The sequence below is a fragment of the Trachypithecus francoisi genome, unplaced genomic scaffold, assembly GCF_009764315.1.
Source record: "Trachypithecus francoisi isolate TF-2019V2 unplaced genomic scaffold, Tfra_2.0 Lachesis_group16, whole genome shotgun sequence".
Taxonomy (NCBI): Eukaryota; Metazoa; Chordata; class Mammalia; order Primates; family Cercopithecidae; genus Trachypithecus; species Trachypithecus francoisi.
The window spans coordinates 81,954,276-81,979,729 of NW_022681461.1; the positions used below are offsets into that span (position 1 = coordinate 81,954,276).

At 36.0% G+C, this 25,454-nt stretch overlaps 1 protein-coding gene across 1 annotated transcript; it reads right to left on the reverse strand.

Annotated features, from left to right (window-relative positions):
- Window positions 1-2,650: 2,650 nt before the first annotated feature.
- Window positions 2,651-5,085, reverse strand: LOC117099406 (E3 ubiquitin-protein ligase Topors-like). Its single transcript, XM_033238769.1, is given in 1 exon segment — window positions 2,651-5,085. A coding segment is annotated over 1 exon segment (2,109 nt). The 5' UTR covers window positions 4,886-5,085; the 3' UTR covers window positions 2,651-2,776.
- Between the last annotated feature and the right edge of the window lie 20,369 nt (window positions 5,086-25,454).

Sequence of the window (25,454 nt, forward strand, 5' to 3'; positions counted from 1 at the left end):
AATGCTCTTTCTATATTTAATGGTATGACATTTTTGATTCATTAGAAAATTTATTTGACTCTTTAATGAGTCTTGACATCTTTGAGATAGACTGAAATTTAGAAAACATCCAGTCAAATTTTTCACATTATTGGAATCCAGCCAAGCATGAACACTTCTAAGGATGAGAATTCCTTTTCTCCATTGGCCTGTTTCGCCACTCTTAAAGGAACCATATGGCTAGTCTAATAGGAAAGGCTTTCTTTGATTAAGCAGAAATCACCTTCCTGAAACTTTACCCTTAAAAAAGAAGCCAGATTTGCTCTCCAAATTATTTACAAAAATACACTTTCCTTTAAAACAATCATTTGTGTATTTGAAGACATTGACATGTCTACTTTGCTTTTCTTTACCAAGAGAAATTCTCTACATCTTTGAATGCAGCTTAGCATTACTGGCTCATAAGTATACTTTTGACTACAATAACAGTTTTACTTTCTTTTTTATAAACTCCTGCTACACTGTGGTGTTCTGAACTACTATAAATTGATTTCATGTTTCTAATTTCAGGACTTTGCATATATTTCCATGAATCTCTACCATGAAAGGTTTAGCTAATGGTTGATAGTAGAAAGCTCACCTAAGCTCACCTAACTTGATAAGAGGTTACATACAAAAAAAAGGGGAAATATGGCAATGTTTACAACTAAATTTACTGGAACACCTATATTTCTGTCACTTGCATTTTCTAAGATTTCTTTAGAAATGTGTCTTTATTCTTTTTCAAAAGAGTTAAGAAAGTAAATAAAATTCTGTTTAAATATCACAAATTTGAATTTTGAATCCTGTGCTAACTTTAGGTGCTCTGTGACTGCTGTGGACTCAGCCTGGTTTCATGCCTGTTTACAACTTGGCATCAGCTTCCCTTCTCAGCGTATCTCTCAGGATTTTCCAGCTACACTAGAAGTGGAGTTCTAGACAATTTCATTTTTCTTCCTTTTCTTCAGGTCTCTCCTTTTTCTTGATAGCCCTTGCCAATAAATTCACCTGGTAAACTCCTACTCATCTTTTAGGACCATACCCATATATGACTTCCAAAAAGTCTTCAGAAACTTCCCCAAGACAGTTATTGCTCCCTGTTCATTCTCTAACAGACTCCATTGTGCCAATTCCCAGTGCCTTGCTTGATTGAAAGTGAATAAAAATCCTGATTAAATAAAGGAGGCATACAGGAAATGTACTGACACAATACTTAGGGAGGGTTAAAATAATACAGCCACATAAAAGATAGAATGACAGCTTGGGTTCTAGAAGATCCAGGTCCTACTTCTAAGACTCTCTTCACCTGACTTGTCTCACTTTACTCTGTTAGCTTTCTCCTGTCTTACCTCAAACTGACTTTCTCATACTGAGAAATACAGCTCTTGATAGTATTAGGTTGGTGCAAAAGTAATTTTTGTCATTACTTTTAATGGCAAAAACTGCAATTACTTTTGCACCAACTTAATATCTAAACGTTAAATTTCTCACCATATGCTAACAGGGAAAAAGAATGACCCTTTTGTTCAGAACTAGTTTGAGAAATGCCAGGGAAATACTATATTGTGCCGCCAGAGGGGCAAAATACTGATTAGCTTGGTTTAAGTAGCCACCATCATTGAGCCATGGTACTATAGATGGAGAATCAGAGTTATCTAAAAGAAAAAAAAAATGGTATCTAATGAAGACATCTGGCTGTCAGGGCATGTGGAGGTACAATTTTCGAGAGAGGGTGATAGTAAAAAGTGTGCCAAAAATTCCATAGATGCTCATTTTTACCTATTTATTTACATCTATTTTGGTAACGAGGCTGTGAAATACTTTAAGGCAATGCCTATACCTTAAGACAGTGACTCTGCCTTTATTTTCCAGGGACTAAAAATGCATTAGGTCTAAAACCTAATAGACCTCAATAGATATTATTATTTTTTAAATAACTGGTATTGTTTGGCTCTGTGACCCCATCCAAATTTTATCTTGAATTGTAATCCAAATTGTAATTCCCACATGTTGGGGGAGAGACCTTGTGGGAGGTAAATAGATTATGGTGGCAGTGTCCCCATGCTCTTCTCATGATAGTGAGTTCTCATGAGATCTGATGGTTTTATAAGGGGCATTCTCCACCTTTGCTCTGCACTTTTCCTCCGTGTGAAGAAAGATGTTTTTGCTTCCCTTCCACCATGATTGTAAGTTTCCTGAGGCCTCCCCAGGCATGCTGAATTGTGAATCAATTAAACCTCTTTCTTTGATAAATTATCCAGTCTCAGGCAGTTCTTTATAGCAGTGTGAGAACAAACTAATACAATAACACATGTTTAGTAACATACTTATGAATAACTTGTGTTAGGAAACTTATACTTTTATTTTTAGTATAATCTTCAGGGTGTTTGGAACTTTGAACAGTCAATCTTTACAGTTAAATCTAGAAGCAAAAAAATAAGTCAAATATTTTAATAATTGATTTCATAAGAAAAAATGTAGGGAGAAATATTTACATATATGACCAATTTAATGATTTGCATTTGTGTCCAAAGTCAACTTTGAATTTAATAACCAGGCTTTTACTTTCAGTTATAAAGTGATGGATAAATCTTTTCAATAATGTTTTTAGATTATATTCATACCATTTGAAAGTATGAATAACTAGCTTGGTGGCTAGTTTAGTAGACTGATTTACCTTTTAAAACAATTTGCACCTATGTTTCTGATAGTATGTTTCTTTTGTATTCTTTCTTGACCCAGTGAATATTCTGAAGATTCAAATGCTGTTTTTGGTGGATTTGCCTCCTGCAGGAGGGTGAACACTCAGACCACTCATTTGTCTTATATCATCCAGATTGACCAGTTCATCATTGACATCCTCTGTGATGTGTATGTCTGAATAATGGCATTTGGTTTTTCTGTGCCTAGCTGCTCTGGTTCTTCCAGCTCTAGGAAATGCAGTTTCTTGCTTTATCTCCTCTTTACTTGGGGATCTGTGTTCCTGGAGATGTAGGCATGTGGCACTGTTACAGTGTCTTCCTGCTTGGGAAGCACCTTCACTTTTAGAAGGACACTTGGGTCTCTTCCCAGCAGTTGAAGAAAGCTTCACGTATTGGACTGTGGTTGAAGATGGCCTCCCATAGTTTGATTCATTGCCATTTGCATGCTTTTCTTTTGAGGGCTCACAGCATATATTCTGGGTGAAGTGTTCACTTCTGTGACTTCCTCTCAGAGATAGATTACTCGATTCTCTGCTTGCAGATCTCTTTCTAGATCCAACACACCAGGATTTGGATCTGTAAGTATTGGACCTTCATCGTCTTTGGATTCTTCTCCTGGAGTGTGAACCAATTTCTACAGATTGGGAGAGTTGTCTACATTTCATCCTCTTTTTTCTGAAAGAACTCAGTTTCCTGCCATCTCTCTCAGGAGAAAAGGCATTTTCTGAAATGCAACTCCAAGAGGGGTCTCTCTCTCTGGATTTGCAACTTTTCAAGGATCTTTCTCTGGACAGTCTTTGAAAGGTCTTTGGTGAAGGATCTGAGTATTTGTTATTTTCTTCTTCTTTTTTCTGAAAGTTTGTCTTCTGGCCAAGGCTCAAACCCTTTCTTTCTCTGAAACTATATTTCTGTGGATGAACCTGATTAGAAATTGGGGGGTTGCTGAAGGTGTGTGTGGTTGTGTCACTCTTTCCCAGATTGTGGACATGATCAGGAAACAACTTTATCCCTTCTGTCTTTTTCTCTTGAACTTTTTTTTGGCAATTCAGTAATCCTGGGCACCTTTCCCTTGGAGTAGCCCACTTCTGGAGTATATTATTCATAGAAATGGTGCTTTTGTGGTCGCCTGATTCTGCTTTGTCTTTGAGTCCACCATAGGTTTTGCTTACTGTTTCATCATAGACTGGTGGGATTTCAGATTTCTTCAAGGAAAAGTTACCATTTGGAAACTGTTTCAAGCCTGACAGGGGCCTCTCCTCTTTATCCCATTGACCCTGGGTGTTTTTAGACTGCTTTGTATTATGTTGAGATATCAGTAGAGTGTGATTCTTCGGCAGAGGTGAAACAAGAGCTGATACAAGGGGCTTCTTGTTTACATATGGTGAAGCAGCAGAGCATTGATAGATGGCTCGCTGGTCATAGGTATCCATGTTGTAAGGTGAATGAACAGAACTAATAAACTCATGTAGGAAATGATGGGTGTGTTGTAAGAGATAAGGTTCCAGGAGGTGAATGAAGGACTCACTGTCCAAGTCATATTCTGTCATGTGATGGAGGATGGTGGTTAGGATGTTCTTCACTGTGTAGCCATAATTTCCATAAACAGCTGTTAGTTCCCGTTTCAGCCATGGAACCAGCTGGTGTAGGCAACCAGGGTTTCTTTTAAAATAATTAGCCGTAAAGTGCTTATGAGGTTGGTAGCCTCGAACATGCGTCACCCAAATTCCAGAATAATACAGAGCTCTTCTGAACTTCATAACCACCTGATCTCTAAAGTAGCTCAGGGACATGGAGTTTGGCTGGAACTTCCCACTATCCCCAAACTCTCTCAGTAACTCTTGGATAGTCCGCTCTCTCAGTGGCTTGATTTTCCTCTTGATATCCTCAAGGCTCAAAGTGAGATGATTGTTTTGAGAAGAACCCGCATAGCTTTCCTCATCTGAGGGAAGAACTGCTGAGTCTTCTTTGTTATCACTCTCTGGCTTGGTGAGACAACACTGAGAAGGAAAGTACTGCATGCTAGAAGAAAGCATGGATTTCTTCCTTGATCTTGAATGTAAAGAGCCATTACCACTTTCGTGGGAACAGGGGTTCTAATCAGACTCATTCTGGGGACCCTCCGAACAATTAGAATACTCACAGTCAGATGAGGGATCTAATAACATTGCTGTTATATTGGATTATATATTTCACAGTCAAATACGAGAAAGATTGGCTCAAATCAATTCCTCACTTGCCATGAAAAATGTCTTTTAAAAGCACTCCATTCATGTTTTCATAATATATTTTATCTCTATGGAATAAATGGAGAATAAAGTTAAGAAACAAACTATTCCTCAAATTAATAATAATGTGCTCATAAAACCCAATGTAGATAAGGCAATGGGGATACAGGCATAGATTTTCTTTTTCTCTCTCAAATTAGTTGTTGCAAACTCTGAAAAGCAAATTAGAAATAAACATCAAAGTTAAGTACTATATTCTTTGATTTAGCAATTCTAATTCTATAAATTTAATCTAGCTGTTGGAACCATATATATGGAACTTATATGTGTTCCAACATATATATATGTTGACTTTATTTTTCTAACACCAAGAAACTGAAAACAACTTAAATATCCATCAGTAGGGGACTTGTTAAATAAATGATATTTCATTCATAGTATTTAATATTATACAGCCATTCAAAACATGATGCAAAGAATATGTTAATATAAGAAGATTGCTGAATACATTTTTAAATTAAAAAGCTTATATAGAAGCATGAAAGACTGTTATAAACTCTTAAACAGTAAGCATTAATTTCTGTTAACATTATGAGCTCAAAACCTGAATAGTTTTTCTATTAGGAATAACAAAATAATGCTAGCTATAATAATTATGTATATACATACACACACACATATACGTGAGTGTGTGTGTGAGAGTGTGTGTGTGCATGCATGTATATGTATGCTAAGGAAATAAGCAAAATTGCCAGACATTAAAGAACCAGAGATAATTAGGAATCCAGAAAAGGAAGTGAGTTCTAACACCGCTAGTTATCCATATCTGGTGTTCTTGAGCTTTAATTCTGATAGAACTGATAGCTGCAGATGATCAGAGACAAAGAATGGATTTTGTTGAAGGTTAAATATTTAATAGGAAACCCCTCCCTAAATCTGTGTATCCAAATGTCTACAGTCTCGCAAAAAGGTGAATTTGAAAAAATAAAAAATCACCCCGCAAAAGAGTCAACAAGAACTCTTAGAAGAGCTATAACTAGAAACAAGTCAGTGTGTTTGCAGACTAAATTGAAACAATCAATTTTCTTAAAAATCTCAAGAGCATAATTTATTTTGAGTTCCATACTGATCCCAGTCAACTAGTATAGGCAAACCCAAATTTTCTCTGGAGGAATGCAGCTTAAACCCAGGTCTCATGACACATTTCCCATAAATTAGTTCACAATCAAAAATCACCAGCAAACAAAAAATCGGTCATCATATGCATTAGTCCACAGAAATAACAGAGAGCAAATTTGGCTCCTAAAGGAACTGGAAAATTATACACAGAGTATGTTCAAACAAATAAAGGTGTTTTGAAAGTGTTATCAAAAAAAGAGTGTATAAAATATGACAAAAGGGATTTGAAACATAACCAGAGCATTTCAAGAAATAAAAATAAAAATATTGAAATTTTAAAATGAATGGATAAAATAAACACAAAATAGACATAGATGAAGAGAGTTATTAGTACATTAAGATGGAGATCTGAAAGAATGCATAGAATGCATCACAGAGACAAAAAGAGATGGACATTTGGAAGATAAAGACAACTTTTAAGTAAGACTGTTTAAGATGTTTAGGAAATAATAGAGAAAATGAAGGAAAAGTGATATTCAAACATATCTAACAACTTTCTGGAATGTGTAAAATATGTAAATCAGTTTCAGAATTATGATAAATTCCAAGTATAATAACTAAAAAGAAATCCCCTCTAACATAGATCAAAGTAAAACTGTTGTACACCAAAGATGAAGTGACTGCCCAGTTGTAATTATATAAATCAAACAAAAAAAGACTATATCTTCAAAGTACTGATTAAAGCAAACCTGTCATCTTGGAAATATATATCCAATGAAAGTGCCTTTCAAGGATTAGGTCAAAATTTGAATTTTGAGAGAAAGACATTTGTGAGAAACTAAACCCCAAAAAAGTTAAAGACCAACCAACCCTTTCTAAAAGAACATGTGAAAGATGTAGTTCAGAAGGAAAATTGTACAAAAATGACTACAGAAGGAATTGATGAGATGAAAGACAAAATGGTAAACAAAACTGGTAAACATATGGATCAATCTAAGCAAGACATGTATAAAACAACATTATAAATGTCTATATTGTGGGATTAAAATGAAAATAAAGCTCCAATATAAAAAAAGTTGGAAGGTGAGTAATTGAACTCAAAACATTTTAAAGTTTTTGTTTTATTATGAAGCTTAAGATATGTATGAAATTTAGACATAGTTAAATACATATATTAAAATGTCTACAATAAACACTAAAATAATAGAAATGGGCTGCATACAAACTTGTAAAAAGGAGAGACAGTGGAATTAAAGAGGAAAACATCAATGAAATTCAATATAAAAATAAAATAAGCAAGTCAAATAATGAATAAAATAGAATTTCATATGTAAATTTTAAAATAATAACTATAAAATTTAAATGGACATTCTTATGGGGCAAAACTACTTGTAAAGAAATCAATGGAATTGACAAACTCTGAAATGAAGATAGTGTTTCTTACCAGGTGTTAGAGAGGGAGATAAATGCCATCAAGAAGAGACATGCAGAGGTCTTCAAAGGTGGTAGATGTGTTCTATTTCTTAGCCAAGGGGGTGGGTATTGTGCATTTACTTTATTGTTACTATTTAAAACTTACATATGTTACACATCTTTTCTAATATTTAATTAAATTTTTAATTCAAAAAAGATACACAGCACATGCTTGGATATATACAGAAAATTTCTGGACAGCTATACAAAAGATGCCAATATAGATGTAGATAGTTGAATTTGATGTAAGGACAGGAAAACAAAGCTTACATGTAGTGTCCAACTTATACTCAAAATGTAATTTTTTAAACCATTCACATGTATTATTTTCCTAATTAAAAAACTAGCTAAAAATAAAATCATATATCACATAAAATACATCTTGAAATCTTGGTCTACACATTTTGGGCATTTTGGGCTGGCATATTTGATGAAAAATTGCTCACATTTTTAATAGTTAATATTTTGCATTTAGTTTGACTTCTCATTATTTTTGACATTTTTCCATGATAGAATCTACTTCTAGTTTTTTATTTTTATTTTTTGAGACAGAGTCTCACTCTTTCACCCAGGCTGGAGTGCAGTGGCACCATCTTGGCTCACTGCATCCTCCGTCTCCCAGGTTCAAGCGATTCCCCTGCCTCTACCTCCTGAGTAGCTGGAATTATAGGCACCTGCCATCACACCCGGCTAATTTTTGTATTTTTAGTGGAGACAGGGTTTCACCATGTTGGGCAGGCTGGTCTCGAACTCCTGACCTCAGGTGATCTGCCTGCCTCAGCCTCCCTAAGTGCTGAGATTACAGGTGTGAGCCACCGTGCCTGGAAAACTTCTAGTTTTTTAACTCATAGAATACTAGAGTTTGAAAGAACTTCAGAGATCATATTGTGTAGTAGTTTTCAAGGCTTTTGAAGGCAAAGAACTCTTGTAATAAAATCATACTGTGCAACACATTAAACATAACTCAGTCCTGTCTCTACCTCCCAACTTCCTTGGCACTGCCCACCTCACGCCATGCATGGTTCTCCAATACAGCTCCACTAAATTATTAGAGTCACAATGGAGTTTAGCTTTACATCTAACTAGTAAATGGAGTCTACTTCACATCTAACTAGTGCAGAAATCTATATAACCCATAGCAGATTGTTACCTGGTTTCCGTTCCAATTCTGCCTCACAACTTTAGGTATTCTTAGACATGGTTCATTCCATTTCGCTGCAGCTTGGTCTAAGGATAAAGTTTTTCCTTGCTGCTAGCTAAAATCTTTTGTTATATAACTTCAAATTACTAGGCCAAACTGTGTCCTGGCTCAAATTTCCCATTCTTCCCCCTAGCCACACTAATCCCTTCCACCAAACTATGAGAGCCTCTCACATGTGAAGGCAGTTAGCTTATGGCCCCACACAACACAACCCTCCGACCCTAGCAACTGGGGTCTCTGTCCTGGCCTCCTCAATTTGGAACTACCTTAGGACCTCTTCCATCTGTGCTGTTTCACAGAGGAGAGGAGCTGATGAAACTAAGGCTGTCTGTACTCCCTTTTCCCCATAGATAATCCTTCTGCTTTCTAGAACTCCTAAATTTCTTGCCTAAACAGTCCTTCCACAGCCTGCACTAACCTCATTCTAGGTCTATCCTCAAGGGCAGATGACATGGTCAACATACACAAACCTAGAGTAGAGAAGTGGACATGAGGTGAGTGGATGGAATTTGTGAATGGAGACTGGAGTGCAAGAGGCTACTTATGATGCTAGTTATAAAAGGGACAGGATGCAGATAATGAGGTTTTCCATTTGTACTTTTACCCCAACCCCCACAAATATTAAGAGCAATCCTACTCTCAAAACTTTCATTTTTCCAGTCTTTTCATTTCTACTGTCTTCGAGCTCATTTTTATGATAGCTAATCCAATTCCTGCTAATACTAGGTTGCCAAATTAAAAATAACCTGTGTCTAGATCCCTCCAAGTTAAACAGTTTTAGTGAATTATTAATTTTTAAGCAAATATAGCCAAGCTGATTGCCTAACTTCCATCCCTTCTGTTGAGGTTTCAAGCCATCCTTTCCAGAGGTAATGCTTTCACCAAGTCTTCATTCACCTTGAAAGTAAAAATGACAGAAATTACATTATTTAGCAAATTTACCTCCTGGAGGATTTGGAGGTATCTGCAGTCATTTGAGCCTTAGCTTGCTGGATTAATTTGGTTGTAGTGGATCCCCTACACCTGTTTTGTTTGCCTTAGAGACAGAATTGAGAACACAGGGCAAGTTCTGCTATGGTCTAGGCAAAGAGAGAGCTCCAAGTTTTCCATGAAGCTTGGCATATTTTCTTTCCCAGCACTGTCCCGAGTGCCTTTAAGATGCAATCCTGAATACAATGGGATTCAAATCCATGACTTAGAGGGTGCCAGAACTCTTTGTTTCAGTAGACCAATCAGAGCCAATGTTCTAACAAGTAGTCTGATTCAGAAGAGAGCAACAGTGCTTGGTGGAATATCACTTTTCCTGATGAATGAATTCTCCAAAGTAAAAGTTGCTGATGTCCTAATAATATTTGGATTTAAATTATTTAATAAGAAAATTGTCACTTTCTCTTTAAATGAAAGTTATGAATAGACCTGTGAGCATGTATTTGAGGTGGGTTGATCAACATCTTGGTTGTTTGTGTACCAATATTTTGGACTCAAAATGATACAAATGTGTTGATTATTTTTTCAGGCCCTTTACTCGTCCGTGACTAAATACCAGTTAATACAAAAAAAAAGCAATTGGAAGGTCACTTAAAATAGAACATTTTTCTTTTCTGTTGCTTTTATGACTGATAAGCTCGCTTAAAGTTTAGTCATGCTTACCCAGATTATTCAACCTCTTTCAGATCCAGAACGAAACCAATTTAGCTCACAGGATATTTAGAGGGATTATATGAGCTACTCTGTGTTAGTGCTTGGCATCTAATAACAGTTCAATAGAACAGACATTTTAATGTTATTTTTAGCATGCTTCATTGAGAATGCCCAAGATAGTACATCATCTTTTATAAAAATTGTGTTTTGTGTGATTTTTTTAACCCAAAATTGATACCAATTCTGTTACCCCTGTAACTTTTAGGCAATATAGAACCATGTATCTTCATACCTATGTCAGCAGTATGTAGAGGAAAGAAGAGTACCGAAATGAGTTTTTGTTCTAGCAGTACCCCCAGCACATACCCATATGCTCCCTGAACCTCAGCTTACTTACCTGTGAAATGAAGCTTGTAGAAAGGTTCAGGCCAGGTACAATGGCTCACGGCTGCAATCCCAGTACTTTGGGAGGCCGAGGTGGTTGGACCACAAGGTCAGGAGTTCGAGATCAGCCTGGCCAAGATGGTGAAACCCCGTGTCTACTAAAAAAAAAAAAAATACTGTGTGGTGGCGGGCGCCTGTAGTCCTAGCTATTCGAGAGGCTGAGGCAGGGAATTGTTTGAACCCAGGAGGCAGAGGCTGCAGTGAGCCGAGATCTCACCACTGCACTCCAGCCTGGGCAACAGAGCGAGACTCTGTCTCAAAAAAAATGAAAAAAAAAAAAAAGGTTCAAACAAGATAATAGGTGGTAAAAATACTCTGTAAAATACAATAATTAGTAACAAAGTGCACTCAGGAGATAGTCCCCTGTAGACGGTGTCTAGCACAGTAAAAAATACTCAGTAAATATCTGTCGGAAGAAAGAAGGAGTGGGTAGAGCTGTAAGGAGAACGAGAGGGAAAAACAAAAGGAAAATTCATAAGGGTGGGACATTATATTTTCTCTTTTTTATTCATACATAGTAATTAATAATTAATACTTATGGGGTACTTGTCATATTTTAATACATGCATACTATCTGTAATGATCAAATCAGGGTATTTGGGATGTTCATCACCTCAAATATTATTTCTTTGCATTGGAAACATTTCAAATCTACTTATTTTGAAATATACAATATATTGTTGTAACTGTAGTTATCCTACCATGCTATTCAAATCCTAGAATTTATTCCTTCTAACTGCATGTTTGCAACTATTAACCAATCTCTCTTCACCAACCCCCCACCCACATTCTTCCAAGTTATTACTCTACTTTGTCTTCATGAAACCAATTATTTTAGCTTCCACATATGACTAAGGACGTGATATTTTCTTTCTGTGCCTGGATTATTTCACTTAACATAATGATCTCTAGTTTCAGTCATGTTGCCGTAAATTACAGGATTTTATTCTATTTTTTTTATGTCTGGGTAATATTCCATGACATATACCACATTTTCTATATCCATTCATCTGTTGATTCCTTATCTTGGCTATTGCGAGTAGTGCCACAGTAAATTTGGGAGTGCAAACCTCTTTTTCTGTATACTGATTTCCTTTTCTTTGGATGGATACCCAGCAGTGGGATTTCTGGATCACATGGTAGTTCTATTTTTAGTTTTTTGTAAAGCCCCCATACTGATTTCCATAATGGCTGTACTAATTTACATTCCTACCAATAGTATATGAAAGTTCCCTCTTCTCTGCATCCTTACTAGCATTTGTTATTTTTTGACTTTTTGTTAATAGCCACTCTAACTAGGGTGAGATGATATCTCATTGTGGTTTTGATTTGCATTTCCTTGAGGATTAGTGATGTTGAGAATTTTTTCATATACCTGTTGGCCAAGTTTCTCTTTGAGCTGCTTATATTTCAGTCTGTCTCTTCATTTTTTTTCCTCCACCACTTTCTTCCTTTCCTTTTCTTATTTTTACTTCTTCAGTTCCTAAGTTCCCCAAATTATGAACCAGCTTAGAAGGGAAAGGGTTGTTGGGAGAGGGATACACTAGCATCCACAGTGAGATATTTCCAGTGGCTTAGGAAGATCTTAAGATAACAATGATAAGATGATATGTAACAAGTAACCTAATCAGTGATAGCCAAGAGATCAGATTCTTCATTATTCCACTTCAGTCCTCAGCTAGAAACTTGGAAGTCTGGCTCTTCTGACTTTTTAAAAGTCATGTGGCTTTAGAGCAGAGTTTCTTCACTGAGCACTATTAAGGCCAGATAATTCTTTTCTATGTACAATAGATTGTTAAGTACCATCCCTATTCTCTACCCACTACATATCATTAGTACTTCTTCCACCCCAATATGACAAAAAATGTCTTCAGAGATTGTCAAATGTCCTGGCAGGAAAGAATTGCCCCCCAGTTGAAAACTACTATTCTAAAGCATAAAATTATTGTGTTTTAAGATAGTTTTCCCTACTGGAGCCGGACTAGTTCTCCTACCCTAAAGCTCTGGTGTGAATTTATGCGAATGATCAAGTGAAAATAGTTGAGAAAGCATGAGCTTTGAAGCCGGGAAATCTAAGCTTGAATTTTGACATCTTTCATTTGTATTTGTTTTTCATAGGCAACTTAGTTAACTTCTCTGTATTTTATTTACTCAATCTATGTACTAGAATATGGAAGTTTCGTTCATAGCGCTTATCACCACCAACTATGTGTCTATTTTTTTCTCTGCCTTCACTAGAATATAAGATTCATGAGGAAAGAAGGGTAGAGTCTTTGGTTTATAACCACTGTGTCCCCATTGCTTAGAATAAGTCAGGCATATACGAAGGCCTCATATGTACTTGTTCAATAATTTTTCTATAAGTAGCACAAAGTCCATGTCTAGTACATAGTAGGCATCAGCAACTGTACTTCCAGTTGGTTCTTATTCATGGTAGTTATGTTCTATAATGCCATCACAAACACTGAATTAAGCAACTACTGAACCACTGCTCTTAGGGGAAATATGGGGTTGGGTTCCCTTGGGCCTCTGGTAACATTTTCATCAATAGCACAATATATACCTCATTTTAGCTGTGTCTGTTTGAAGAAATTCTGTTTTATATATGTTGTTGATTCATTAACATTGAACTCACAGCCAGCAGCACTATAACTCATGCCTGAACTAACTTCATCAAACTCATGTGTTTTCTCTGAAGGCATATTATGTATGATTTCTCTTGTACTTAGGAAAAACAGACAACATTTTAGAACTATATTTGGGGACCATTTGAAAGAGCAAATCTTTAACAAAAAAGCATAAAAATGCAAAAAACATGGCACTAACTTGTTGTGAGAAAAACATGGGACTCAACTTCCTCTCCTCCCCTCAAACTTGAAAGTTGCTGAGAGACCACAGAGTGAGTTGGATAAGTCCAGCTTGGTGAGTAGATGAGTTTAATAGGATTTACATACAGGGCACTCCTGGATGGTGGCAGGACAGCTCTAGAGATCTGTGGCACCACCCATCTCTAAACTGCTTTCAAGCTAATTTTCTGGCTCTTTGCCTCCTGTGTTTGAGTGAGGAGACTGTCTTTCTTGATAGGTTCTCAGACACTCTCTGGGATGTTGGGTTCTCAGAAACACCTGCTTCTTGGCTGGGCACCATCGTCTTGGTTCACCGTTCAGCCTTCAGGGATAAGGCAGCAGCCATATGCCTTTAAATGACCTGGTGGGGGATCTGTCACACTGCATGAGTAGATCATGGGCAGAACACTTACTTACAGTACGAGAGCTGAAACAAGAAGGCAGAATGTCACCTTGTTTTACTTCAGCTGCAAATATGTACCCTGGTGAGTCAAATTTTTTGTCACACTGCACATGTCCATAGATGACCATGAAAATGTCACAATCCTTGATTTAGAGGTTAAAAATAAATGCTGGTATGTGGACACATTTATAAATATAGAATCCACAAATAATAAGGATTAACTATATTCGTGGACAAAGTCAGCTTCTGCAAAAGAATACAAGAAGATACTTACTAACTTAATTATCAGGGAGAGTAATGAAACTTCAACCCGAGTTGGTATTTTCTTATTTTTATCTAACAGCAGAATACAACTTCTCTCACCAAGGTACCCCCTTTACCAACACACAAAAGAAAATGGGGATTACAACTTCCTGGGTGAATGCTTTGTTCCCATTCTACGTTCCTTGTGATTCCTCATTTTCCACATATTAGGGGATTTTCCAGTTAACTTATTGTTATTGATTTCTAGTTCAATTGCACTGTGGTCTGAGAGCATACATTCTTTGATCTCTATACTTTTAAATTTGTTAAGTTGTGTTTTATGGGTCAGAGTATGGTTTATCTTGTTGAATGTTCCATGTGAACTTGAGAAGCATGTACAATCTGCTGTTGTTGGATGAAGCATCTATAAATATCAATTAGATCAAGTTGATTGATAGTGTGGCTTAGGTCAGCCATAACCTTACTGATTTTCTGCCTGACTGATCTATCAATTACTGAAAGAAGAGTGGTATTGAAGTTTCCAACTATAATAGTGCATTTTTCTTTTTCTCCTTGCAGTTCTATGTTTTCACTTTATGTAGTTCGATGCTTTGTTGTTAAATGCATGTCTTATTGAAGAATTTACCCTTTTATCATTATATAATGTCCCTCTTTATCTCTGATAATTTTTCTTATTCTGCAATCTGCATTGTTTAAATTGAATATAGCTACTTCAGCTATCTTTTGATTAGTGTTAACATGGTATATCATTCTCCATCCTTTTATTTTGAATCTAAATCTTTATATGTAAAAGGGGTTTCTTGTAGAATGAGTCTCATTTTTTAACTATTCTGTTAGTCTCTGCCTTTTATTGCTGTATTTAGACCCTTCACATTTAAAGTAATTATTGATATAGTTGGGCTAATAGCTATCATGTTTTTAACTGTTTTCTATTTATTGCATTTGTTTTTTGCTTATTTCATTTAATTAATTAACTTTTTTGGTACTTCATCAGAGTCTTGCAAACACTCCATGAGGGAAATATATTGGATTGGTTCCCATTTAGAGATAAAGAAACCAAGGTTATTAAAATAAAGTGATGTAACCAAGGTTACATACAATAAAAGTGACAGCAAGAATTTGAAATTTGTGAGTGTTCTTTACATGACAACATTATCTATCATATATTCAGCAAACTCATCAACAAAACTCTGATAAAGCTTCCAAACCACATAAAACTATGCCCTCAAAATTTCTAAAATCTACATGCCTCCCCAAGGTTTTTTCTCTCCAAAAACAATCTGGGAACATTTAAGAACCCAGAATATTTGCTTTAGTTAAACCAAAACACCATAGATTAAGTAACAGCCAGTGAATAACAAATTCTAACATGGTTAGCATAAGAGCAAGAACAAAATGGAAAAATGTAATTTTTGCTTCTTCACAGAGACTGGTATTATCCATGAAAATTAAGCATACAGTTTCAGGGTGCCAGGTTTCTTAAAGAGCAAGAAAAAATTGTAGCCCTATTCTCAGCCAGGCTGTTCAGTTTTATCTTCCCATAGACTGAGGTCATTTAAAATGAATTGTTACAACCTGGCTCCTGAATGACGATCTATTTCCCTATAAAAGTGCCTCTCCCTGCTTCCATGGGGAAGAGAGGAAAGACAAAACTGTCTCTAACCCCAAACTATAATTTTAGTGATTACTAAACCAAGTGACTGCAGCCATAATTGAGTCATTCAAAGCCAAATGGTAACAATAATTATTTTGTCAAATTTGAATAAAAAAGAATGTTTTTGGAGGGAAGAAGTGGAGTTGAGCTCAGGAGACCTGAACTGTCAGTCACAGAGCAGGAGACTTTTCCAAGCAGAGACGATCTTCCTGGCACTGTGGTTCTCTTTTGTGACTATGATAGACGTTCCTTGTTACAGATTATGGCCTTGTCACACTTAAACTAATCTCTCTTCCTGTTTTCAGGCCCAGATCATTCCCCTGGGCAGCAGTCATCAATTTACATGGAGAGGCACCTGAAGAAACACAAAACCTATTTATCACACTTGCTCAGAGTGTACTCACAGCGACTTCAAACTAAGCATGGATCCACATTTCGATCAGGCTATACCTCTGCAGCATCATAAATAGTGTCAAGATCTATTAAGAAAATAGATGGAAGAGGAGAGAGAGAGACTCACGTGAAATATGGAGGTCAGTGAACTCAACCCTCATATGACCACTTTGGTGTCTATATGAATTCAGTATAGCTTAGATAATATCCAAACATTTTAAAGTCACCTGCTTACTTGGGAATGGGCACTTCACCATGACAGTTGATGAAACAGAAGCCATATTTGGTTAGAAATTCAGAAACCAGAGAGGAAGGGGTTCATATCCTTGAATCTTCTTCCCTCTAACTAACCAACTATTGTCTGTGCATCCAGTTACTAGTTTCAATACAGACAATATTTCCTACTTGCCCTTCTTAGGTTCTATCTTCCATTCAGAATGGTCGGTACTATTTCTGCTGAAAGCTGAGTTTGCCCCACTTTCTTCTAAGGAATGTACTTTCTTCCCAATGTTATAAATTTTTCAGACTTCACTAAAGATGCAAATGACATTGCTGATATTCTGTCATGGTCAGGGAGTTAAGGGGGAAGCAAATCTTTCAATGTCAGTGGATTCAAGGTCCTAGAGTCCCATCAGTTCAAAGGGAAATGAATTGAACAGAATCAGGAGTCACTTATTTGGAACAATTTCGCGCCTTTCCCCTCCCCCAAATATTCTTTTCTTTGTTAATATTCATGTCAGTTGCATATATAATAATCTAGAACAAGGCTGTCAAACGATGCCTTTGGGTCAAATCTTATTCCCTATTATGGTAAATAATGTTATATTGGAATATATAATAGCCACATCTGCTTGTTTGCTTATTTTCTATAGCTGCTTTCCTGCTACAAGGGCAGAGTTGAGTAGTTCTGCAGAGACCATATGGCTCACAAAGTTGAAAATATTCACAATTTGACTCTGCAGAAAACACCTGTGGAACACTGATCTAGAATGTGATCAGAATGTATTTATTTTGAATAACTTGCATGTTTTCCCTCAGAAAAATCTTTTTTCGTGGATACTCCTATAAATGTCATACAGCAAGCTAGAACATACTAAACACAATTTATTTTGAATAGTTTTGCATGCCCCTTTCCCATGAAAGGTTCTTCTCCTTATGTTGATATGTCCTGTCACTTTCACAAAATCGTTATTTGAGTTGATGTATTTTACTTTTTCCTACGAAGTCTCCATTAGAATGACCAAATATATATAAAACTGAACTGAATTTTAATAATACAAAATAATATAAAATCTGCTCGTGATGCCAATAAAAGACAGAAAAGGGAGAGTTGTGACTATAATCAATAATTAAATTTAAAAAAATATGTTTATATCTCACTTTGGATACTACTCATCAAACTAATCACAATTAACTCTATATTAGAACTTAAAATTGAGACCAAACTACACTGAAAGATAAGTAAATTGCCTTACAAGCTTTAATTGCCAAATCAGAAAAAAGTGAATTAAGGAATTAATTTTTTTTAATTTAAGAATTTTTAAAAAGTGCACAACAAAATATAGAAACAAAGGTGAAATAAAAGTAAAAGCAAATGATCCTGAAATAGGAACCAGAAAGATAGGTGAATTGATAAAGCAGAGATGATATAAAACATAATTAATAAATGAGAAGACTCTGGAGTACTGGCTATGAAGACACATACTCTGGAGCCAAAAAGGCCTGGGTCTGAACCTCAGCTCCACCACTTAATGGATGTGTCACCTCTGATGATCTATTTCTCTTCTCATAGAAGAGGACTCGGATGCGCAGATAACCAGAGGCTTCTCAATGGTAATGTGCATAAAAACACAAAGCATTAATGATAGTTACAGAGGAAAGGCAAGAAACAACCTCAAATGTTCAGGAAAGGACTTTCAAAGGAGCTAGGAATATACGCTTAAGAACGAAGAGTGGGCCAAACAAAGAAATGTGCATGACTCCAAATAAATGTTATATTATGGGGAAAGAAATAATAATTGCAAATGTATTTGTTGAATAATAACTGCACATTTATATATTTATCTCCTACTTTAGATTGTGAGCTTTCTGATAATAGAATATGTCGTTCCTTTGGTGAAAGAATGAACAAACACCTTCATCTTTTTAACAAATGCACTGAGATAATTTACATGCCACAAAATTTACCCATTTGAAGTGTATAATTCAATACATTTTAGTAAATAGACCAAGTTGCACAATGATGACCACAATTCACTTTAGAGCATTTCTGTCACCTCTGTAAGCTTCCTTGTGTCCAGTTACAGTTAATCCTCATTCCTATCCCTGTTTTGTGATTGACAAAACTGATACCCAGAAAAATTATTTGACTTTCTTATGGCCATAGAAATGAGTGTGATAAACAGGTCTAGAACTGAAGACTACTGACATCCTTTATGTCCAAACCCACCTCACTATACCATACAATGCTCTCTGCCATGATAATGTAATAATAATTAAACCTGAGAATCAGGTATTACACTCTCTTTTTTTTTTTATCAACAACAACCATATTGTCATTGTTATTTCTATTTTCATTATCATTGATGAGGATTATATTATAAAATAAAATATATAGCGTTCACTGTTACCTATTCTAGGCATTATGCTGTATAGATTGTCACCTTTAGAATAGAGGCTATCATACCATGTAGCAGCTCCAACAATCCCTGAGTTTCAAATGTGCTTGAAGACTCTTCTGTCAGAGCCATTTTCAATTTTAATGATTATATTTGCCTAGCAGCCAACTTGGCAAACTAAGTCCAGAATCTTAAAATCTATCAGTAAAATTAGTGATAAAAGAAGGGACATGCATTAGAAATCCTAATCCAACGTGAGGCAGGGTTGTATGGTCAAACTTTTACCTAACACTATCAACATCTTAAAATAGACAAATGGAAACAAAAGAAAAATCAGTAAGTCTGCAGTGTGGTCATAAGCAGCTTAACTTCTTTTTCTCTATTATACTTGATTTTTGATGTGTGTAGCTTTTCTCTGCTATTCAAAAAATCATTAGATATCAAAATTCTATGTATAGTGAAATTGTTTTAGTCCCAGAGTACTACCTTGATTGGCTCTGCTGTTGTTAGAGCATGGCAAAAATGAATTTCCCATAAATTCTCTGTGCACCAATGATGTTTTGGTTCATGCTTTGAGTAATGGACTAAATCAGCTCTCTTAACAGGCATCTGTTCATAACTCACTCATACAGCATGATTATTTGGTGAAAACAAGCACTTTTCAAAACACTTTTGCAGAGATCTACTTAGGAAGAAGATAATGCTGGGAGATCAAAATGAGAATAAAAAGTGGATGCGTAGTCCTTACATCAAGCTAATTAACAGCTTGGCACTTCCAACATTGAAAGCACGCAATTATCATGAGCCAAAATACTGGTCATCAACATTTCTGTAATGCAGCTGGCACCAAAAGTATCATACAAATAACTTCCAGCAAAGGCTAATGGAGGCAGACATAATGCCCCAGACCAGCTTGAAAATGGAGACTAGAACCCACAGCAATTAGACATTTCATTATGGAAAAAGTAACTGTGGCCATTCAAGAGTGACATGATTAAGATATCCAATTGCTTCTCGAAAATAAACTGTTACCATCTTTTATTCTGCTCCATGTGAGGTTGAACCTTTATCTTGTCAAAAATGTCTAAGCATATGTATAACATTCTCACAGGCAGTGGAGTAAGAGACACTCAGAATGCTCTATTCATGAGGGGGCATTGCTGAAAAAGATGTTTTTCCTTTTCACATACACCTAACATTGCGTACAGATACCTAGGGGTCTTGTGTGGATCTGAACTCCATCTATGAGGGTTCCTAATGTAATGCCTTTAGTGAGTATAAAATATATAACAGGCAATGTTAAAGGATTATTCAGGGAGTTTGTTTTGATGGAAAAATAAACTGAATAAACATGGACTAATTAAAAATATATGTATTGTGTGTCTGATATGGGTAAAGTACTGTGGTAGGCACCCAGATACACAGGAAAATAAATAATCATCTTTGCCCTTGAGAGTTTCCCATTTTAGTGGGAAAGGCACATTTTTAAAGAAATAGATTCAATATAAAATGTTAACTGTTCGGAGGGCAAAATTTCCAGGATAAAAAAAGGACCAAAGTAGAACACTGGGATGAAAGCTGGAGGAGGGAGTTGGGGGGGAGTTGAGTGAAGGTCTCATGGAGATTACTCTAGATTTAATTTACTACAGCACATATGCGTACATTTCTGGGGCTTATGATATTTCAATTTCCCCATCAGATCCTATCACTGAGAAAGATGAACCCTGAATATCTGGGACAGGTCTCAGTTAATTTACAAAGTTTATTTTGCCAAGATCGAGAACATGGACCCATGACACAGTCTCAGAAAGTCCTGGCAAAATGTGCCCCAAGGTGGCCGGGGCACAGCTTGGTTTCATATTTTTTAGGAAGATATGAGACATCAATCAATATGTATAAGATGCACATTGGTTCCGTCTGGAAAGGCAGGACAACTTAAGCAGGGAGGGGGCTTCCAGGTCACAGGTAGGTGAGAGACAAATGGTTGCATTCTTTTGAGATTCTGATTAACCTTTCCAAAGGAAGGAATTGGATATGAATTCATTTTAGTGAGCAGAGGCATGACTTTGAATAGAACGGGAGGCAGGTTTGTCCTAAGCAATTCACAGCTTGACTTTTTTCTTTACCTTAGTGATTTTGGGGGCCCCAAGATTTATTTTCCATTCACATTTCCTCACTTTTATTTTTAAAATCTTTTGGAGAAATTCTGATTCTTACTGTCTCATAGAGACCACGGTTCCTTTCATTTCTTTCCTCTAGGGACTCATTCCTTTGTAGGAATTATGTATGCATAAAATGATGTATAAAGTAATATAAACAAAATCTTATTGTAGGCACCTAAAAGCATGATTCTGAAATGACTCTATAATCTTCACCAGACTGCTCAAAAAGGGTCAATGGAACAAATTAGTTAAAAAAAAAAAATAATTGAGGTGTGTTATCTTAACAACCCTGGCTCATTCACCATCCATGAAGGTATACAAAGAGACCTGACTCAAATGCTGGCTCAGAACTTCCCACATGATTAACAAGTGAACTACTTAATCCTGGTGAACTTTATATTTCTCATTTGTGAAATTAGAATAATAATAATAAATTGAGAGAGTTAAGGTAAATGAAGCATTAGAAGAATCATCATGTATACAAAGTAAGTACTCGATAAATGTTAGTTTCCTTTCAATTTTACCTTCTCTGTAACTATCTTAATAACCTTTCCCAGTTGATAGAGTAACCACATCTCTACCAATTTGTTTCTTTTTGGAAATACTGCATTTTCAGTTACTTATTACTTGAAATTAATGTCAGTCTAGGAAATTTCTGTCTCATTTTCTGTTTCAACAACAAGGACAATAATATGTTAGCATGTAAAGTGTACTGGACTAGAAAACCAATGACTCTCTCCTCTTCCCCAGCTATGAGACCTAACCATTCAAACTTCTAGCTTTCCAGCTCCTGAAAAGTTACTACACTTTGTACATTTTCTCATCCTTTTTATTACCAAGAGCCCTTTCCCTTATTTTTTATATAAATCAATGTTTTGAAAAATTTTATTGCCTAGACACTGTATTATAATCATTTCTTTAAAGTTGATTAATCAAATATAAATAAATTGATCTTTTAATTAGCATGAGCTAATCAGTATTACCACACAGAATTACTATAATTTCAGGCAAAATCAAAGAGAAGTGGAAATTTATTTTCAAAGGTGAATGTGTTACAACCTAGTTGGCACTTTCTTGCTGGCTACTCAAAATAAAACAACACCTGGAGACAGCAGGTGTTGCAGCAAAGAAAGAGTTTAATAATTGCAAGGTAGGTGAGTGAGGATTATAGGAGATATTTCTCAAATCCACCTCCCCTAGAATTTGGAGAATTAGGTTCTTAAGAATTGTTTGGTGGGCAGAGGGCTAGGAAAGGGGTTCTACTGATTGGCTGGACTGGGGATGAAATCACAGGGATGCCAAAACTGTCCTCATGCACTAAGTCAGTAGTTCCTGGGTAGAAGTCACCAGTCCCAGTGCAATCAGTTGGTTCATCACAATGCAAAGTCTGAAAAATATTGTAATGACCACTGTTAGGTTTCACAGTTGGGGAAGTTAAAGCAAGCTATGAAACAATGACTGGTTACTATTTAACTATTCCTGTATCTTAACAGCATCCAGGTCACTACTATAATTTTCACCTTGTGGGCTTTTATTGGTTTTATAGAGACAGTTTCAGTCCCTAAATAGGAAGGGCATTACCTTTAGAAAATGACTATTATCAACCTTGGCTTAAAGTTAAACTATAAACTAATTCCTCAGATAAACTGTAAGTTAAACTCCTCCCATAGTTAACTTGGTCGATGCACAGAAATGAGCAAACATCATTAGCTTGTTGTTAGAAATGCAAAATGCTTGTTCTCCAGTGCCACAAAGAAATAGCACATGAACATAAATTTAATTTTCTCAGCAAGGCCATTTTTACTTTCTGCAGAAAGGGTACACTCACCAGCAGTCTTGCCACAAGACTGCACTGAACAAAGGAAAAGCAAACATATTTATCCCTTATGCAATTGGGTCGTCCTTACTGCTGTGTCCTGCATCTATTGGCTGGAGCTGGACCTCACAGTCTAAACTGATACCCAATTTGCTAACAACCTAAAACTTTCCTAAACAGGTAAGTGCAAGGGAGAACAAAGAAGAAGAGGAAGTTGCTTACGAAAAGTTTAAGGAAGCAATAACATTTCCAAATAAGGAAGGGGCATAAGCTCTGAGCTAAGACTTACCTGGGCCTGTCCAGACATGCCTGAGTAAGCAAAAGCAACTAACTGGGCTGAAGTGTAAGAAGCTTTAGAGTAAGAAGCTATTATTCCTAGTGTCTAATATTTTATTGTTAAACCAAGACAAGCTTTGAAGAGGAACTTTTCTACTTTCTACACTTGTGATGAAGTAAGTTATGTTAGATTTATCTCACTGGTATAATTTCGCAAATATAGTTTCAAGTGAAAAATTTTGTACAGATTTTTGGTTTGTTGCAAAAAATTCGTAAACTGCTTCATTCTTCTCCAACCCTCATCTCCATTACTTACCTTTTAAATTCCTAAGTGTCAGGGCACACTATAGGAATAGATCATTTCTAGATTTATTTCATCTCTAAATTCTATTAAAATTCACAAACAACTCCAGGTACATTTTATCTAATCTACCTCTGCAATAATTTTAAATTGCCCCTCAATATTCAATCATATTAGCAATGAGTGTTTTGTATTTTTCAAAGTTGTTCAGAAAAGTTAAAAACATTTTGGTTCCCATGTGTGAACCCAGAAAATCTGAGAAAAGTCTCAGTTAATTTAGGAAGTTTATTTTGCCAAGGTTGAGGACATACCCATGACACAACCTCAGGAAGTCCTGATACATGTGCCCAAGATGGATGGGGCACAGCTCGGTTTTACACATTTTAGGCAAACATGAGACAATCCATCAATATATGTAAGAAGTACATTGGTTTGGTCTGGAAAGGTGGGACAACCTGAAGCAAAGGCAGGGAGACTGGAAGTAGGGAGGGAGCTTCCAGGTCACAGATGGGTGAGACAAAGGGTTGTATTATTTAGAGTTTCTAATTAGCCTTTCCAAAGGAGGCAATCAGATAAGCATGTATCTCAGTAAGCAGAGGGGTAGCTTTGACTAGAATGGGGGGCAGGTTTGCCCTAAGCAGTTTCCAGCTTGAATTTTCCTTAGTGATATTGAGGGCCCAAGATATTTTCCTTTCAAACATGTATTTTGTTTTCATTGCATTTGCTTTGCCTTTAGACCTTTAAGCTGTTGTGCCAAACAGCCAATGACCCTAATTATTATACTTTGCCTGACTGTTTAGAGACCTACATTATTAAGATTGTTGGTAGTCACCGGGGAAATGTTATGCTTTAAATCTGTAATTTTGAAAAACTATGATTTTTTCCAGTTTTTTTTTTTTTTTCCCTAATGGCTGGGATAACTATAGATACATTTGATATCTCATTCTTCCCAACCCCACTTTGCACTTGTGCTTAGAGAAAATCACTCTCTTAAAATGAGTATTTACTTTACTAGGCCACAATTTAAAAAATATAAACAACATTTATTATTGTTTAGAAAAGTCCATAAACAATATGTAGTATTTTGTTTTTAAATTTTAAATGAGTAGTATCGTACTTCTGCTTTTTCCTTTTTCAACTTGCTTTTTTATGCTCAGTGTTGAATTTTTGAGAGGTATCCACGTTGATACATATTGTTTATCTTAACTGGAATGATAATCCATTGCTTGAATGTATTCCATTTTATTCATTCTCCTAACTGATTCCTGCACCCTAGCACCTTCTGGTCCCTATGCAAATAGACTCCTGGTGGGGCTGCCCTATCAGTCTACTAAACAAAGCCGGACAGGCCTAGATTCTGATATGGACTGACGTAAAGCTCAAACCAAGAACTTCACTGTTTCAAATATAAATTGTCTTATTATTTTTAGTCCTGTCTCAGCTCATAGAGGCAAGAAAGTAAAATGTTTCATATGCAAATAACACCTATAATGTTGCTAATATATTGAGTATACTATATTCTGTTCTTTGTAAAAGATGGGTCTGGGCAAGCTTCATTAGCTCCCTATCAAAGGAATGGGAATGCAAGGGAATGAGAAGGAAGAGTGGCCAGATGCTTTTTGAAGTATAGGAATTTCTCCTGCAAGTTTTCATAGCTTGAATAAGCTATGATATTGATTATGTAATTAAGGAATCAAATTTGTATTACTTGCATTATTCTAAAGCTACTGGCAATTATAATCCTGCAAACTTCTAGTTCTAAACTTTTACTGAATCATTTTTATGTGATTTTTAATAATGGAAGGTTTCTTAAAAATGTCATTATTGGGCTGGGCGTAGTGGCTCATGCTTGCAATCCTAGCACTTTGGAGGCCGAGGCAGGCGGATCACCTGAGGTC